This window comes from Periplaneta americana, chromosome 11 (genome assembly GCF_040183065.1).
Source record: "Periplaneta americana isolate PAMFEO1 chromosome 11, P.americana_PAMFEO1_priV1, whole genome shotgun sequence".
NCBI classification, from domain to species: Eukaryota; Metazoa; Arthropoda; class Insecta; order Blattodea; family Blattidae; genus Periplaneta; species Periplaneta americana.
In genome coordinates this window covers 155,437,643-155,457,759 of record NC_091127.1, presented here as the reverse complement: position 1 = coordinate 155,457,759, position 20,117 = coordinate 155,437,643, and the positions used below count along the sequence as shown (strand labels likewise).

General features: G+C 35.1%; 1 protein-coding gene across 1 annotated transcript in view; it reads right to left on the bottom strand.

Annotated features, from left to right (window-relative positions):
* Positions 1–780: 780 nt before the first annotated feature.
* The window catches only part of Fur2 (furin-like protease 2), a 71,640-nt gene continuing 52,303 nt past the window's right edge, over positions 781–20,117 (bottom strand). Inside the window, exons 12-16 of the mRNA XM_069840248.1 lie at positions 16,519–16,795; positions 15,966–16,165; positions 12,419–12,688; positions 7,302–7,513; positions 781–3,603 (exon numbers count right to left, since the gene is read on the bottom strand). Of these exons, the coding sequence (XP_069696349.1) occupies positions 3,439–3,603; positions 7,302–7,513; positions 12,419–12,688; positions 15,966–16,165; positions 16,519–16,795 (1,124 nt within the window). The 3' untranslated portion in view covers positions 781–3,438. The remainder of the gene's footprint in view (positions 3,604–7,301; positions 7,514–12,418; positions 12,689–15,965; positions 16,166–16,518; positions 16,796–20,117) is intronic.

Below are 20,117 nucleotides of genomic sequence, written 5' to 3'. Positions count from 1 at the left end.
TTATGACGGGAATAATTATTGCAGTAGTATTTTTATGTTTTGTCATACAATAGCGGATAATTTTGAACAAAATTTTCTTTGTATACGTACTATTTCAGCAATAACTTTCAATAAAGAAATTGCGCTATCAAAAATAGATATGACTCATTTGTTTTTTCACAAAGGCTTTACGAGAACATACGATCATACTCGAAACAATAAATTCAGTTCCGGCACTGGAATAAATATTCCAGCTCATGAATTCTATTCGATTCAGTTTGATTCGATGCGCCACTTTCTGCTATCTTCCATTTAAATACTTGTGAACAGAAATTCTGTTCGATTCAATTTCGCGAACATCTCCATATCTCTTCCTAACTTACTTTACAAGTACGAAAACTGAAACGAAAAAAAATGCTGGATAGATGTATGAATAAAATGGAAGTGGTGATAAATGCACGAAATAAGTTCGTTGCATTGACAACTGAAGCTAGTAATGACATTTATGTCAATTATTTCTCCAATACCAGTAATTATTTTTGTGTGATGATTTATATGTATGTACACTTCGACTATGCATAAGATTCTAATGTTCATACATGAAGTCTAGTAGGAGCATAGTAATGAAGGATAAAGAAAAGAAGAGAGAGATTCAGGGCATAAAATTTATAAAATTGCAAATGCTTTAAAATTGTTTGTAATAAGAAGAGTATTTTTATCCATAACCTAAAGCCAATTCCTACCCCTTATAATATAATCCTAACTATACAAAATATACTTAACTAGAATAATAAGACAAAGTAAAATAAGATGTTTCATATATTGTTCATAAATCATGGATAACATTTTCATAATTTTCTCTTAAAAAAGATTGATGATCAGATGAATAATGCATGTTCAACAAACTACACGTTTTGGATTCAGCATCATTCTTCAGGATATAAGTTTTAAACCTTCTGCAAACAGTATTTTTTTTTTGTCTTATGTGATCTCACTGGATTAACAAAGCTAATACAATTATGAAATATTTATCTCTTATAGGAACAACAAGAAGTTAGTGTTGTTGTATATGGAATAAATCTTGACACATCTTTTTTTTTTTTGTTTACAAACATCATATTGTAAAAATTATCAACAATCAATTTTCAGAGTAAATTGAATGAAATATCATTGAAATGAGCAATGCTAATACTAGCTCATATGTTCTTGTAACAAATTCACACAACAAATTTACATACACGAAAGAATATTACTGCTGCGGAGTTCCGTTAAGAAGAGTCGAATTATTCATCAGTCCCTGCACAATGACCAGACCACAGAGCTACATGAAAATAAACCCACTGAAAAAATGTTTTGCCAAGTTTATTTCTGTACAGCTCTTTATGTGACAGAACTTGTCATACTCTTTACTTGTTTCTTTTACATTATGTGATGGTAATAAAACTTCAATCATTTTAGCGTTCAAAATGTATTTGATTCAGTAGGCCTTCACGTAAAGATGTTTAGAATATGTATATTAGTGCTTGCAAATTCTCTTATCATGTTGATGAAATTTCTATAAAATATTAAGTCCGTACAGAATAAACCTATTCTGAATCAGATCGCATTCCCTTTAGATTCTGCTTATATCATTTTGTACTCAAGTTTTTTATTATCTTTTTTTTTTGCCGTAACTAATTTGACCTAAGAGGCTTTCCCCATCTAGAATTAACACAATCATACATATTCTGAAGTTCCACATATTTAAAAAAGTATTTAGCATATAAACAAGTAGGTACACAGTGAAGGTCAAGGGTCTGCAGTAGAGGAAGATTCTGTGGGAAAGATATGACTGCAATGTGCACATGGCTTCAAATAATAATCCACTGTAATACAATCAAAGAACTGTCATGCAAAATATTCTTTCTAGATATACTGTGACACAATTCCTCTTTAAAACATTAGAAGAGCAATGATTATAATTGGCATTAACAGGTGAAAAATACTGTTTAGATTTTGTCGTAAGTTCACTAATGGCACCATCAAATTCATTTCTCTAATATCATAAAGAACCGGCCATAAATTATCAACGTTGTTTTCATTTCCCACTGTTACTATGTCCTCGTCCTCCTGCAAAAACTGTGTCCAGTTTGATGCAATAAATACTGTAGAAACAGATTTTCATTATCACAAAGCTGCTTCTTAAAAATAATAATTTAAAAAGAAATTCTTCTACACAGTAAATGCTAAGACAAACTGATCACTCACAAAAGCACAGTATCACCAATATATATAGATATATTTCGTCATATCCATGCTCAATCCATCATATATCACAATTAATCATTTGCTGGACTATTTCATTCTCTCTTGCACAAAGATGCAAGTCCACTCACATACAATATACATATCAAAGAAAACTGTCAAAATCAGATTGCTATTACAATAGTAAACATTTTGAATAATTTTCTATTGCAAAAAAAAAATATATACATGTGACATTCTAAACGGTTTTGAGACTGATTTAGAACATAACCTTGTATCTCTTTATTGCAACACTCCTTCCCATACAACTATGCGCACAATCCTACTAAAATAAAGATAAAAATATAAAGAAAATAAAATTAAAGAATTTATTTAAAACTGATAGTTTAAAGGCATCTAAAAGTTTTAAAAGAGAAATAAAAGTTTCAAAATTAAGTTTAAAAAAAAAAACTGTGTTCGTAATGGTAAATAGAGATGAGTTTTGTGTAACTTTGGACTGGAAGAAGTGGTACGACGCAAAAGCTTTTCCCATTTCATTTCTCATGCTCTGTCTTCAAGGAAAATGGTGTGCATGTGTCTTCTCTTCCAGAAAACAAAGAATTTGGGACTGCAACAAATTGCTTGAAAGAGAGCAAGCACCACCCAATATTTCATCCAACTGTTCGGTGTAATAGGGCTAGCCGCTTCACTTATTCAATACAGTTACAGGCACTTAAAAAGGAGTTCCTTCTCATGAATATGGTGCCTTCGTCATGGAATTTGTTCTTTTACATTTTCATAATCACGTGCATATGTCATATGTCCATGGGAGCACCAACTGTTTACTTGGAACAACTCGTGTGTATCATTCTGCTTTTATCCTCAATATTTTTTAAATTATTTTGTTTTTTTTTTATTATTTTTATAGTACAATGGAGTGACATAGACACAATAAGAGAAAACTGAATTTAAAAAAAAGTGTGGTGTTTTCTCCTATTTGTGAACATGATCACCGTAGTTTTATCCACTGACTGACATTGGCATTTGCTTAACTAAATGTGGGGGAAGCCAGCTGGTACATAACAATGAAACACACAACCCCACTCATACTGCTGACAAATTAAAAAATTCACTACAGACAAAGATTGCTTATCAAAAGTGTCTCTCCGAGTGCATTCATAGCATCAACAACTGTTTCCCAAGTTATGTCAGCATTTTGTCAATTTGGTGTTGCGTCTACGTCTTAGTAAACAGTTGATCTTCATCGTCGTCGTCTTCAGTAAATTCTCCCTCCTCCTGAGTGAGTGACACCTTATCTATATCTACTTTACATTGCCGAGTCGATAACTTCTCATAACCTTCTCCTTTTCTCCAGGATTTCCTCCATGGCTGTGATTTCATCTGCAGAAAAACAAATACATTTCAATACTACGTAACTTACCTCTGATTGAGGTTCTGGCTGATATGTACATCTATTATCAGGCAGTACATCTCACTTGGCGATATGTGTCAGAGGAAGAACAATTGTTTGCATGCATCTGAATGAAGTCTGGTTGGTGTAATTGGCGATGTATTGAACGGAGGAAGAAAGGAACTAGCCACTCTACCCCATCATCTCCTGGCCTAGTTGCCTCATAAGTGGTGCCATGTTGGTATCTCTTTTAAGGTTCAGATCTGTCTTCGAACAGTTGATTAAACAACAACTATGTCACTAGAATAATTTCAAGGAAAAATTGTTCCGGGGTCGGGTATCGATCCCGGGACCCTTCGCTTAGCACGCGATCGCTCTACCGACTGAGCTACCCCAGGAACTATACACGACACCGTCACAATTATTCCTTTGTATCCACACGACTCAAATGAGCTGACAAGACGCCAGAACTCAATTATGAGTGCACACAAATATTGTGTGACTTAATTTGTGGCTTTCTGTTAACGTACCTCCAGTAACGAATGTATTATACAAATCTGGCTTTCAGGTAGTAGCTCCCTGTAAATCAGGTTTGAATAATTTCAAGGAAAAATTGTTCCGGGGTCAGGTATCGATCCCGGAACAATTTTTCCTTGAAATTATTCAAACCTGATTTACAGGGAGCTACTACCTGAAAGCCAGATTTGCACAACTATGTCACTAATTTACTCAAAAAGTGTGTAGGAAACACAATTCTTTACACTATGATAAATTAGCAAATAATGACAAAAATACATACATCAAATAGGTACTGTACATCTATACACTTTTACTTGCTGATGACAAGATCTAAGCAAATGGAGCATTAACTCCAAACTTCTTTCCATAAACTCCTTCCAGTACTGATGAATTACAATGTTAAAATCTCAATATAAGAAAAACAGCAAAGGAGTTCCAAGGGAAATACTTCCAAAGGAAAATTAACTGATTAATTTCATAAGATGAAAGATGAGTGGAATGGAGAAAAATTCTCTCTGGCACCGGGTTTTGAACCCAGGTTTTCAGCTCTACGTGCTGACGCTCTATCCACTAAGCCACACCGGATTCCCATCCCGATGTCGGATTGAATCCTCTCAGTTTAAGTTCCACCTCTTGGGTTCCCTCTAGTGGCCTACCCTCATGTGCTGCGTCATAGATGTATGACAGTGGCACAATGTCCACACATGTGCAGAGGTGCACTCGTTATGGGTGACTAAGTGGCTGGGATCCAACAGAATAAGCGCCGTCTTAAATCACTAAGTGATTATTTTTCGCCTATCATATATTATTATGATGTACCGAAGTACATATGATATCTCCGTGCAGAAATCCTGCGTCATCATATGATGAAAGATGAGAGAGACTTAGTCACTCATAACGAGTGCACCTCTGCACATATGTGGACATTGTGCCACTGTCATACATCTATGACGCAGTGCATGAGGGTAGGCCACTAGAGGGAACCCAAGAGGTGGAACTTAAACTGAGGGGATTCAATCCGACATCGGTGTGGCTTAGTGGATAGTGTCAGAATGTAGAGCTGAAAACTCGGGTTCAAATCCCAGTGCCAGAGAGAATTTTTCTCCGTTCCACTCATCTTTCATCATATGATGACGCAGAATTTCTGCACGGAAATATCATATGTACTTCGGTACATCATAATAATATATGATTAATTTCAGTTTGACCACTTTACCGACAGAGTCACTGTCTAGAGCATGCCATAGAACACTGGTCTTTTTATTATTATTATTATTATTATTATTATTATTATTATTATTATTATTATTATTATGGGTAGATGATGATAGAGTCTGGATTAATCTTGCAAAGGATAGGGACCGATGGCGGGCTTATGTGAGGGCGGCAATGAACCTTCGGGTTCCTTAAAAGCTATTTGTAAGTAAGTAAGTATTATTATTATTATTATTATTATTATTATTATTATCTGTTTTCCATATCTTATTTCTTATTAATATTCCGTAACATGCGAAGATTATCATTGTCTACATCAGTCGATTTGGATTGTGAGACTTGAAAACAAGTGAAAGTCCTCCCAATGGGGTATTGATCAACATAGGAAACAAGTCTAGTGGTAGGGTTACTACCTTTAAGCCTCTAGACAGGCCTGGAGAACAGCATAGTATTTATCACATTAACCATCGTAATTCAAACAAGTATAAAACCCATGGCCTGTTATGGTCTCAGTGAGTCATTCTCGGGCCACCTTTTTTTTTTTTTTGAATGGCCCAAAGATCTCTTCCCTTTGAGACGCTACTGAAATATGGCTTCTGAAAGTCTACTACATTTCATTCATTGGACATTAACTAATATTATGACATTTGTACATAATCAAAGAAAAAATTCGGAAAATCATGTCAGAAGGATGGATAAAACACGTACTGTATTCTGAAACAAATCCTAAATTCTAAGAAACGTTTCGATTATCCAACTAAATTAATTTATTCCGAATTTAATGTATTTAATATTGAACAAATTTATAAGTATACGCTGTTAAAATTTTATCATAAAAATCGTAATAAGTTTTTATTACAGACACATAATTATTACACAAGACGAAATATTAATTTTACATTAGTAGAACCTAAATGTCTCACATCTGCTGGTCTAAAGCATAGCATTAATTTTGGCCCTCGGTTGGACAATGCTTTAACTAAATTACACCCAGAACTTCTAACATGTAACCCACTAACATATAACAAGAAAATTAGAAACGTGTTAATATCTTCAATTTGATTAAATAAATTTATAGCCTATGTGTATGAATTAATCAACCTATATTATATTTGTATTCTATAATTTTGAAAAAAAAATATATATATAGTCCTACTTTTCACGTGCGATATTATTCTTCTGTAGTGTTAATATTATATTATATAATTCCATTGCCGCTGTAATTTAAATTTTATTTCCTATTTTATTTTACTTATTTACTTTTATTATTATTATTTTTTTTATTTTCTATATTTCTCTTATATTAATATTGTATTATATAATTTCTGTAACTGTAATTTTAATTTCATTTCCTATTTTATTTTATTTTATATTCTCTTACAGGCCTATTAATATTATATCTGAACTGCGACCGAACACGAGCGCTGCTCATTCGGTCTCAAATTTTGTTAATACTACTGTATCTCCTGTTTTATATTGCTTGTATTATTTTATTTCTATTGCTCTTGTTTGTTTGTTTGTAATTATATTCTTTATTCTGTATATTTAAATTTAAATAAATAAAAAAAAATACATTTAAATAAATAAGATGATGGAAATAAGATCGAAACTAGTCAATTAGGTAAAATAATACCATAATTTAAAATGTTAACACAGTTAAGTCGTTATTTATTTAATCTAAATAACTTAATAGTTCATCAGTGATTGTATAAGTGTTAAAAGATTGTACCAGTATTCAAGAATCAAGACGATACATGTGATTTTTAACTATCATACAAGGTCAGTCAAACCGAGAAATTGGCACGCCTGCCATCTCTTGGCCCACTATGGTTCTGAACCCTTCGATTGTAAACATTTAACAAACTACTGTATGAAATGAAACTTCTACCTATAAATTTTGAAACTTAATGTATGTGTATAGCTCAACTTTGAAGAGACTTTGTAATTGTCATACCTGAAGTATAGCAAAGATGATACCGAAAAGCACAACTACCGCAACACATCCTGCTACTGCCATGGCAGTGACAGTAGTGAATGGTGTATATCGATGAAGTCGACCATCACTTGTTATATCTCCATGAATGACTGCCATGTTACTCTCACTTCCCTGATCTGCTCCTGCAGCTATGCGACGTTTTCCGGCTGGTGATGAGTTCTGACATTCACCTGAAATAAAGAAAACATATACATTCATTTAGCAGCGTCAGTAGTAATAGTATGCGCGTTTATGTACTGGTGCATATGTATGTACTCATTCATATATATATATATATATATATATATATGTTTGATGACGTATATACGTCCGTTGATGTGTCATATTAATGAATTTAAATACTTGTAAAAAGTTTCTTCACACCCATAAGCAGTGCTGACTAGATCAGACGCTATGGACAGTACTCTATAGCAGAGTCGCCAGTATGAAAGGATAATTCCAAGCCTTTGGCGTGAGACGAACTCGATAGCTCAGTGGTAGAGCGCCTGACCGGAGAACAGGAAGTCGCAGGTTCGATTCCCGCTCGAGGTCATGTAATTTTTCCTTCATACCATGGCATGATTGTGACTATATTAGTATTTAAATTCATCACACACACACACACACACACACACACACACATATATATATATATATATATATATATATACACCCCATGTTTCATTAAGATTTGAAGGATTACAAAAGTTTATTGCAAGTAAACTACTAAACTTACATTAATGAAACCAGTTCAGAACGAACAAGGAATTGAAACAGTTTGTGCGTGTATATTTTATTAAGACGAGAGTTCACATTCCTGCCACTCGGCCGTCACTCACATTTTGTTCAGCTGCAGCTGAAACTCGTATTCCTTATTGTTGTGGAATGGTTGCGATACATGTGGAGAAATCGTTCTTTAGTTTTATTTTTAGTAGGTTATTTTACGATCTCCAGAGAACAAGGTGCCGGTGCCGGTGCAGGTGTTACGTGCTGTCTCTTCTCACTTTATAGATCTCTTGGGTATGGAACAACAAGTTTTGATGGAGAAATCATTGCAATAAGTGAAAGTCTCAGGAATCTTCTATGCCACATCAGTAAATTTAAAAATGCAGTTATATTGTCAGACTCCAAAGCAGCTATTCTATCAATCGTCTCTAAACACACACCTTCATCTCAAACAGCAGAAATAACTAAAATGCTCTCTCAATTAATATCACTCAATAAAAGAATTGTATTCCAATGGATACCATCCCATTGTGGAATCCTGGGAAACGAGAATGCGGATGCTTTAGCAAAGAAGGGCAGCACTGCTACTTACAGACCTGTTACTAAATCTACGTATTACTCTGTGAAAAGATTTATTAAATCTACATACTTAGACTTCAACAAACAAAATTTGATAACACAATCCCAAGGAAAAAATGGAACTCTCTGCATCAAAATCCACAGTTAATTCCCGATTTACCACGAAAATCGTCTGTAGCTGCATTTAGATTGGCAACAGGCCATGATTGTTTGGCCAAACACCTGCATAGAATTGGAATATATCAGTCCCCTAACTGTCCATTGTGCAACTCAAACCAAGACATGGATTCGGAACACCTCAAAATCTGTGCTTCAGTGGCTGGTCATGATAATATCTTTGAAAAATATTGGAGTGCAAGAGGTCAAATGACTTTATTGTCAAACGCCTGGGATTAGAAAACAACAACAACATTTTACGACACTTTATCAACATCTTGGTTATTTAGCATCTGAATGAGATGGAGGTGATAATGGCGGTGAAATGAGTCCAGAGTCCAGCACCGAGAGTTACCGAGCATTTGCTCATACTGGGTTGAGGGAAAACCCCGGAAAAAACCTCAACCAGGTAACTTGCCCCGACCGGGAATCGAACTCGGGTCACCTGGTTTCGCGGGCAGACGCGCTAGCCGTTACTCCACATGTGTTGATATGGTTCTTTATTTTGGAATTTCAAATTACTAAATCAGCGATTAATGTGCAACGTGCATTTTGTAGAAAATTCGGAAAGAATCCACCTAGTGTCAATTCAAATCGCACGTGATACCTGGACACAGTGCTTCCAAGGCATTGGATAGAACGTGCATTTGAAAATGACCAGTAGCTAATGCCCTGGCCTCCAAGATCACCGAACCTCACACCGCGTGACTTCTTTTTGTGGGATTACATCAATGTCGCGACATATCGCAGACCTATGGGGCGTATTATCGTAGTGGGTGACACTGTCGACAGGTCTGTATCAATGCAAGTGTGGTAAGAACTATACTATCATTCTGTGTCAGCAGTGGTACACACATTGAACATTTGTACATGTACAAAATCTATTTAAATTCCTCGTTCGCCTTGAACTGGTTTCATTGAAGTAAGTTCAATAGTTTACTTACAATTAAGTTTTGTAACCCTACATATAAATAAGTAGACTACATAAATACATATGCACACAATGAAGGAGACATTTACATGGGTAAATTGTTTCTTCGAAAATTTTGAAGTTAAAAATAATATAGGGTAAGTTAGAATTTATAAAACAGTTATATTACCGGTTTTTCTATATGGTTGTGAAACTTGGACTCTCACTCTAAGAGAGGAACATAGGTTAAGGGTGTTTGAGAATAAGGTGCTTAGGAAAATATTTGGGGCTAAGTGGGATGAAGTTACAGGAGAATGGAGAAAGTTACACAACACAGAACTGCACGCATTGTATTCTTCACCTGATATAATTAGGAACATTAAATCCAGACATTTGAGATGGGCAGGGCATGTAGCACGTATGGGCGAATCCAGAAATGCATATAGAGCGTTAGTTGGGAGACCGGAGGGAAAAATACCTTTAGGGAGGCCGAAACGTAGATGGGAGGATAATATTAAAATGGATTTGAGGGAGGTGGGGTATGATGATAGAGACTGGATTAATCTTGCACAGGATAGGGACCGCTGGTGGGCTTATGTGAGGGTAGCAATGAACCTTCGGGATCCTTAAAAGCCATTTGTAAGTAAGTAAGTAAGTATAGGGTAAGGTGACCAGACATCCTCTTTTGTCCGGACATGTCCTCCTTTTTAGGCCTTTGTCTGGGGTCTGGGCGGATTTAAAAAAAAAATAAAGAAATGTCCTCCTTTTCGGAACTTATATGCCTGGAATTTTTTAATTATCTAATTTGACTCTTTTTTCAAGTAATTTGTCTGTAGGTGACAGCAGCATCGACTGAATATAATTTTTGCCAACGATCATAACCCTCTTTCCTCCTCCTTGTTATAGTAATTGCTCACAAGTAGCTAGTAAATCGAGAGATCGAGGTGCGAATATAAATCTAAAAATATATTTTCTGTCCACTTTCATATGTTGCTACGTAACTGTAAAATCGTTATTATTAAGTTTTTTCATAATTATTTTGTAATAAAATAGATCTTAACATACCGGTACTCTTAAATATGATACAAGCCTTAAGGCCCATAATATACTACACCGAGAACTATAAACTATGTAATATGTGTGGAGACAGCTAGCAATGCTTCTGCCATATGGAAGGTAGTTTGATCAAAGACCTTATATATAATACTAAACAAGATCTTTGGGTTTGATATGCGCTGATAGAAATAAAGTTACATAAATTTGAACATCTGACTTTTTATTAATTGTTCAATTTCATTTATGTCATATAAATTTTATAGGCTACATTTAGGTTAGTCACCTGTGGAAGCAGGAAACATACATGGTGGGGTAGCTATGTTTTAAAAAAATGACTAATCGACCAACATCAGGTATACCTTATTCCAAGCATTACTCCGTGCTATAGGAAAGTATTTTCCATAGCTCGACAAATGCATTACATATTTCTGCTTAAATCTGTCCTATTAATATTTTGTAATAAAATAGATATTGCCGTAAATTTAAAGTAAAATATAGGCCTAAGTCTAAATCTAAGTACATATTTTCTGTCCTCTTTTTTCTAACAATGTCCTATTTTTTTAAGCTTTGTGTCCTCTTTTTTATCGATGTGAATCTGGTCACCCTAACATAGGGACAGTTGTGAGAAAACGGTATACGTAATAAACAGTGGCGTAGCATGAAATTTTGAGCAGGGGAAGCTAACTCAAGTTATCTTTCATGCAATATGAGAAAACGTATTACAAAAATACAGTCTTAAGTAGTCAATTTCAAGTCAGCAGTCGAAGATTGGTTGGAACATCGTAAGTAACACCAATAAGGCATGACCTCAAATGGTACGTAGTAAAATATGATTTCATGGTTTACACATATCTCTTAACAAATAGACACGTATACGTATAACATTAGCTCACTCCCTGTCATACTTAGAGAAATCACAATATTAGTATCATTACGTAAGTATGCGTCTGTCTTTTGGTTGTGTCCTTCATTGACAGCAAGGGAGTCGGTCATTTGTTTTTTAAATCACAATTTTGTTCGTAAATCAGTCTTGATAGTAGAATTGTCCTAAAAAATTCAAGTAAATTAGTGTCAGGAACTGTTATTTCGCTCATTATTTATTATATCAGCCACAATGCACACTAACACTTCAACTGAACACAACTGACGAAAAGGGATAACTCGGAAACTACTTATTTTAAATGTTAAAGCTAGCTTCTTGCGACTAGGGTAGTTTAGTTAGAAAGAGATGGAAAATCTGCGGGGTGGGTTACACAGAAGAAACCAGTCTGCTTGGAAGCTGGTGTGTGCAGGCTTCTTGTTTACTGCTGCATCAAAAATCATCCTGAGCTGCCGCATCACAATATTTAACGCGTAAATATAGGCTAAATTCTATTAAAATTAATAAATAATTTTGTCCATAAACTGCAGGTTTATTATGAAATTATTATTAACTGGGGAAGCTAAGCTTTTTAGCTTACATTGACGCTAAGCCACTGGTAGTAAACATTTTATTAATAAAATACAATTTTTAAAAGGAACATAAGTCAATATTTTTTAGCTGATTTTCATTATCCCTGGACAATCAAAATCTGAAAGACTGACAGTTTAGGGAATTATTATCATGTCACCTGTATTACGTAATGGTATTTGTTCCTTCATGCTACCGGTATTTATAAATTATAGTTACCTGTAGATTTGTCACAGTGACAGCAATCCTGCTCGTTTGGAGAAGTGCAACATGGGACACACTGATTATTAAGTCTGTCCAAGTGCAGAGGGTACAGGCAGGAAAGACAGCTAAATGGACCAGGACCACTGCACGAACGACAGCTTTTGTGACACGTTTTACAGAGCTGAGTCGGTGGATCATAATACTGCGAGCCTAGACATTCCACACATAGTCCTCCGTCCAGCATTGAGTGAGGTGGACACGAAGTGCACTGCAAGGGACCCTCTCCTGCAAAAAGTAACATAACTCATTGAGAATCCTACAACAAGCAAATTTCCTTTTTAACATAAAACAGTTTTACTCACAAACCATCTGTTAATATTTTCTAAAAATTTTCCATAAAAACAATTGAAATTAATTAAGTACGTTTTACTTCATAACACTTATCAATGTAAAGTACGATAAAACTTTAAAACAGTTAAAAAAAAGGTAATGTATCTTAAATATGCCATAAAAAATGTTGTTGTTTTTTTCTAATGCCAGGTGTTTGACAATAAAGTCATTTGACCTCTTGCACTCCAATATTTTTCAACGATATTATCATGACCAGCCACTGAAGCACAGATTTTGAGATGTTCCGAATCCATTTCTTGGTTTGAGTTGCACAATGATATGTTCCAATTCTATGCAGGTGTTTGGCCAAACAATCATGGCCTATTGCCACTCTAAATGCTGCTACAGACGATTTTCGTGGTAAATCGGGAATTAACTGTGGATTTTGATGCAGAGAGTTCCATTTTTTCCCTTGGGATTGAGTTATCAAATTTTGTTTGTTGAAGTCTAAGTATGTAGATTTAATAAGTCTCTTCACAGAGTAATACGTAGATTTAGTAACAGGTCTGTAAGTAGCAGTGCTGCCCTTCTTTGCTAAAACATCCACATTCTCGTTTCCCAGGATTCCACAATGGGATGGTATCCATTGGAATACAATTCTTTTATTGAGTGATATTAATTGAGAGAGCATTTTAGTTATTTCTGCTGTTTGAGATGAAGGTGTGTGTTTAGAGACTATTGATAGAATAGCTGCTTTGGAGTCTGACAATATAACTGCATTGGCTGCAAAAGGGTATCTGTCGGATACAGGGGGGAGAGCTATTAATCCTTCCCATTGAAGGCTTTAAGGAACCAACCTGGACAAATACCCAATGTCCCATCCCTACCTTCCCGTGGTGCAGCTGTTAGTAAGCATAATTTTACGAGCTGAACTAAAGGGAGGGGCTACTCATCAATTAGCACTGGTCAGCTTGATGAGTTAATGACTGAATTTGGTATAATTTTCCTCTATTCAATACCTAATTCCCTCTTTACCCTTTCCTATCCAGTCCTCTGACTGAACTCTTACTTTCTTCGACCCCAACGGCATTAGAGCATTGAGGCCTAGGGGTTCATTTCCCTTTTCTTCCTCCTCTTTCTACTTTTCTGTTTCTAGTGCTGACCTGCTATGGCACTAAAATCGCCCTCCAGTGGCTTAAGGAGGGGAAGCTGGTGATCAACAAGATCTCCCAGCTAGGTCCAATGGACCCGTCGACCAACAGCAGGTGTGGTCCTCCAGACATTCTGGGGGTTGTGTGTGAATGAAGTAGCCACCAAAACGTTAAAATATGGTGTTCACTTAAATCGGCTACAACTTGCCATTTAACTCCTATATGAAATGAGTACCATTAAGGCAAAATTATCCGGAGGTAAAATAGTCCCCCAATCGGATCTCCGGGTAGGGATTATTTTAATGGTACAGAATCAACTAAACATCTTACAATGGAATGCTGGCGGTATAACATCAGCCAATATACTCTCAGATAATAATATAGATATCTTCCTTATCCAAGAAGCAAACCTTAATGCTGACCAATTAAAATATTTTAATTTTAAAGGTTTTAATATGCCATAAAATATTTAAACAGGTAAGTGTACATTAAATATATATTTTACGAACAACTGACACCTTTTCAGACTTAGTGAAGCACATTCATTATATGCCAGGCTGTCTCTTCTAGCTAATAAAGTTCACAGTTGGCGTTTCCATCACAGAATGCTATCCAAACAACTGATACCTTTTGAGGCTTAATGAAGCATATTCTAAACTGAAAGCTTTCCTCAAAAGAAAGTCGGATAGATTTAAATGGGCAAAGACTTTTACGAGGCAGTAAATTTGTACTAAAAGCACCTGATAACACATTTCTTATGATGAAAGTTGTTTTGTTAATGGAGTTAGCAAGAGCTTATCGCCTAGATGAACTTGTGAAGAGAACTGATGTTGACGACAGTGGTGATGATGATGATGATGATGATGATGATATAGAAGATAAAGGGACTTATTTGATAATTAAAAATTCGCAGAATGTACCTACATATCACTTCGACCAACAAATAGTGGACTGGGAGAACTTTGAAGCTACTTTCTTCAGTACAGAAATGAAAGAATTAAAATCTAATAGCTAAATATTTGGAAATAACTCATCCAGAAAGTTACACGAGGCATGAATTTATGAAATCTTCAGCTACTCTGTTGTTCGGTTCTGGGCTTTTATTTTAAAAGACTGGGGCTAGAAGTTGATGTGAAAGAAAATGCAGAAGAAAAAGTCGATAATGCTACTCAAATTCTTGTAGGAAAGAGAAATGAATGTCAGATTCTGACTAATTATGTATCAAATATGTCAGATCCTAATTTGTTATTTCAATTTCTCAGATATAAACATTGTTAATGTCACTAATAGCACCTAATAAAACAATAGTGTCCATAAGATCTGTGCCACCAAGAGATACCACGAACCCAACAACGAATGTGTGTGTAAACTGTGTCAGAAGCCGTGTGGACGGTATCACGTTGAAAACTGCCGTGAAAGGAAAACCTCGCTCACAAACTTCTGCAAAGACTAAGCTACAAATCCTATGCACATTGTGCGCATTTCATTTCATTTATTCATTTCATTCATTCATAAAACAATAATGTGTAAATACCAGTAATAAATTAATTTTGTACATTTTTTGTTGTATAATAAAAGTTTTATAGAAAGTTCTATAGCGATATTTAACATGAACTTTACTTCATTGCATTCCATGCAGTAAAGAACTTTACCAACTGTTTGGAAAAGATACTCTTTACGTTATAGTATACCCGTAATAAAAATATCATTTCTATACAATGTAAGTCTTGCTAAGACATATCGCTGGCTCAATATTACAAGGTTCTATGTCTATATCAGAAATATTACTACATACACCCTTGTAACATTTAGCCAGCGATATTATAACTTATATAGGCCCTACCGTACTCTAATAAAAATTGCTAATTACGTACTTTCCTAACCTTAAAATGCTTAGTTCTTCTTTTTATATATATACTTTTAACACTTGTATATCACTGATTAAATTTCTAACTTATTTCCTGTGTTAATCTTTAGGATTTACCTTGCTTGACTAGTTTCGAAATCTTGTGCTTCATTAAAATGGTTAGCACTAAATTCCAAATTCTGAAAATAAAGCACCCAAAACAAATAATACATACCATTACAAGTGCGGCAGCAATGATGGCATTTCTGGCAGCCATAATCTGACTTAAAGAAACCTTCAGGACATTCAGGATGGCATTCTCCTGCAGCCAACTGCCAGCCTCGTGGACATGTCACACACTGATCTCGGCGTGGGCCGCTACATGTCATGCAGCTAAGATAGCACTTGGCACAAACACCACGGTCGCTATAATATCTGTAACATCAATAACTTACCCTAAGACATTTTGTATTTGTTCGATATTATTCTCAATCATTCTGAACGTTAGGTTTTTTCCCATTTAAATCAGTACCATACATTGTTTACACATAAATAAGAAAAGTTAAATATCCTACCTGACTACGAAAATGTTATATTTTACTTTTCGTTTTTCATCACTTCAACTTTGTTTGAATAAATGTGTATTATTACATTGTATTTGAATTTCATGTTCTCAGCAGGACAAACAATAACGATATTTCAATCACATTCCCATTAAAAGCGATCACTGGGATTTGGAAAGAAAACTATAGTATAACCTTCGTCATTAAAAATGACGATGCACTTACCCTGGTGCACAGGTGGCCCGACAATCGCCACTCTGCAGGTGGAGGCCTGCAACGCAAGACGTGCAGTTGATGCGGGACACACAACGCTGACAGGTGTGCAGACAAGGTGTGCACACACCCTGTTCCATGTATGAGCCATCAAGACACACTGCCAGGCACTGGGAGTTCTGTAGCACGAGAGGCGATTGACAGGTGAGGCAAGTGGCCTCTGTGGCTCCATCACAGGTCTCGCATGTAGAGTGACATGGCCGACAACGTCCGTTCTCATAGAATTCCGCTACACATCAAACAGAATGAACTACTATTACAACACAGCACGAATAAAAATAATTCCATTATGTATATAAAGACTCAAGGAGAAGAAAACAGTAACGTGATCATGCAGCGTAAGCGGATTCCTAGTCTCCATACGATGGCGGTATGGTTAGCGCACTCCAGAAGGAATGCCGACAATAACGGAACAAACAACACGGGCGCTAGAAAAAAGGCGAGTGGGGATAAAAAGAGAAACCAAGAGTCAGGAAGTGATAGGGAAGAAAGCAGTGAAAAGAATAAGGGTGCGAGTGTAAGTGGAAATCTAGTATGTGAAAGTGAAAGCGTAGGGGGGAAAAATAAAAGAGGAATAGAAGAAGAAATAAATAGAAAGAAAGACAAAGACAGAAATAAGGCAGAGACGAACAGTAAAGAAAGGTCAGAACCTGCGACAGCTGAGGATATAGCAGAGATATTTGATACATTTAACAAAATGTGGATGTGATCAAAAAGTGCAAGTAAAGTGAAACTGGAAAAGATCGAGAAGTATAGGGGAGAGAGAAAGTGTATAAGCAGATGTGTAGAATAAAATATAAGTAGTTATAGGAAGTGAGAATAGTGACAATGGATTAGGTGTAAGCAGAATAGTGAGAAAGTGAAAGCGAGAGCAAATAGGAATGAGTGATAATAGTGAGTAAGGGTTAAGAGAAGTGTACAAGTGACAGCATAAAATTAGCACTAACATTTGAACGTTGGAACAGTAAATGAATATAAGAGAAAGATAGGAGAAAAGGTCAAAGAACAAATAGGACAAATAATTCAATATGATAATTTATAGAGACTATTTCGTTTATATGACGTCATTACATTTTCGACCAATGAAGTGTAATGAAATTTTGAATTCCAACCAATCACAGTCATACATTGCGATAATTTCTGTAGCTCGATTTATCACTATCAATTTATCGCATGGTCGTTCTTTTGTTTAGTCAGTGTCTCCAACTGTTTCCACATAAATCGATGAACATGAATCCATTGTACTGGATAAAGTGCGAAATCCTACTTCCACATCTACATCTTCAGCTTCTAATTCCATGTCCATTGTATCTATATAAAATGACACTCCTTCATAACAATTGTTTATTTAATTAATATATTAATCAGGTTATTTGTAATTATACTATAAAATGTTTAAATTGAATTATGATTTCAGCAGATAATGAAAACGTATTTCTGTTATAATAACAAGAGAAAAGCGCAGTACATGTAATTAAGATTTTTAAATCTGTATTTCGCTTTTCTCAATTGGCATTACTGAATAACATTCAATTTCTTTATTGTATCCTTATTAATTTATTTCGACTTCATAATGTCTAAATAGGTTAAGTATTCATAAATATACAGTTATTAACATTTTGTGATCGAATTTTAGGGATATATTATTTACATTTTTATTTTATTCACGAAATAGTCCTAATAAATGTCACTCAAGGTCTGAGATTTCCCAAATAAATCCACTCGCTTCGTTCGTGGATTTATCGGCAAATCTCAGACCTCTTGTAACATTACTATAGATAAATTGAAATTGAGATTTTAGTGAATAGTAGTTAGAGGAAAAAGGGGATTTGAAAGGAGTATATATTATTAGATACCGATACTGTATATTAGGATTAATGAACAAATAGAGAATAGCAAATGAAATGTTTGACCAAATAACAAAAAAGATACATAGTGTAATTGGGAGTATTTGTGTAGACGTGTACTGCAAATAATGTGTTATTGTAATAATATGTTAATGGTGGCACCGGATACAGAAATGTGAGGTACACCATTACATGTAAAGAAGTGCTGTGACGAAATATATCATATCATATCATATAAAGACTAGGGTAGCGGGAGAGAACCCTCTCGAGGCAGTCTCTTCAAGGGGATAGCATCCCTTCCCTCGCTAGGTCCAGGTCACACTGACCCAGTGTGTAGTACCTGGTCCTTACATAGGGTTACGTGTGAAGACCTCAACAGATAATAATAATTGTGCGGAAGAGGCGCTCATTCTCCTGGGAAGAGAATGGAGAGACCCATATCTGGGGTAACAAGGATAAAGTCCTCAACAGTCCAACTAAAGAGCGGAAGAGGCAACCCTCCATTTGGGGTTAATACAATTGGAGGCTGTGATGATCAATCCTAAGATGGCAACCCCATCATTTGTCGTACTCTGCGGAACGCTAGTAACATACCCAGAGGACAATTTATTACTAAACATCTCATAGGTGAAAGCAGGACTGATCAAATGATGACGGCCTCAGCAAGGAATAGGGACAAAGATTTAGGTAGAAATGAAATAGTTAAAATAGGGTTCTGGAATCCTAGAGGTATCACAAATAAAGAAACTGAGGTAGAAAACGAACTTCAAAAAATGAAAGTTGATGTTGCCTTAATACCAGAAACCAAGAAGAAATTAAAGGGATCTATAGAATTAGAAAAATATATAATTATATATAATGGTGTACCACGAAAGAAAAGATCAGCAGCTGGAATAGCCATATTAGTAAGGAAACAGTTGAAAAATAGAATACACAGCTATGAATTTTTAGACAAAAGAATAATAACAGTAAGGTTAAAAATAATACGAAATTACATTACAATAATTGGTGTTTACAGCCCAGAGGAAGGAAAGTTGGAAGAATGTATTTATTTATTCACACTGCAAATGGGTATATATCCGGTGGCAATAGTAATTAATTACACTCAATAATGACAATTAATAATAATAATCAGGGAACGGATTTATGTGGACTAAAAATATATGAAATATGTAAATATATATGTAGTTATTTTTACCAAAATATGGAATTAAATATGGATTTTTACCAAAATATGGAATTAAATATGGACTTAAAATTATAAAAAAATGACTATGTACGTTAAATATTGGTACATTTTAATCAAACTAAACAAAAAATATAATGGACGTACCTTATCTTCCAATGTAGTTTCAACAAAACACAATTTTTATTGTCTGTTACCATAACAATAGGTTACAAACATTTCTTTCAAGTGCTGAAAAGTGAATCTTCTTCTATTGTCTCTGAGGATAGATTTATACTGACTAAAAGAGCGTTCGACGTCACAAGAAGTAACTGGTACATAATTCAATTTCACAATGTCTGCTGGGGATAAGTCCAAGTTAATCTTCACTGTTGATTCACCACTCATCACAGCAACAACCTTTTGTAGTTCTTCATATCCAGGGTTTTTTGAAAGTGTCCACCTTAGCTCTTAGCTCTTACTGCATCTGCAACTTTACCTCTACCACGATTCAGTTGTTCCACAGTACTATTTATAAT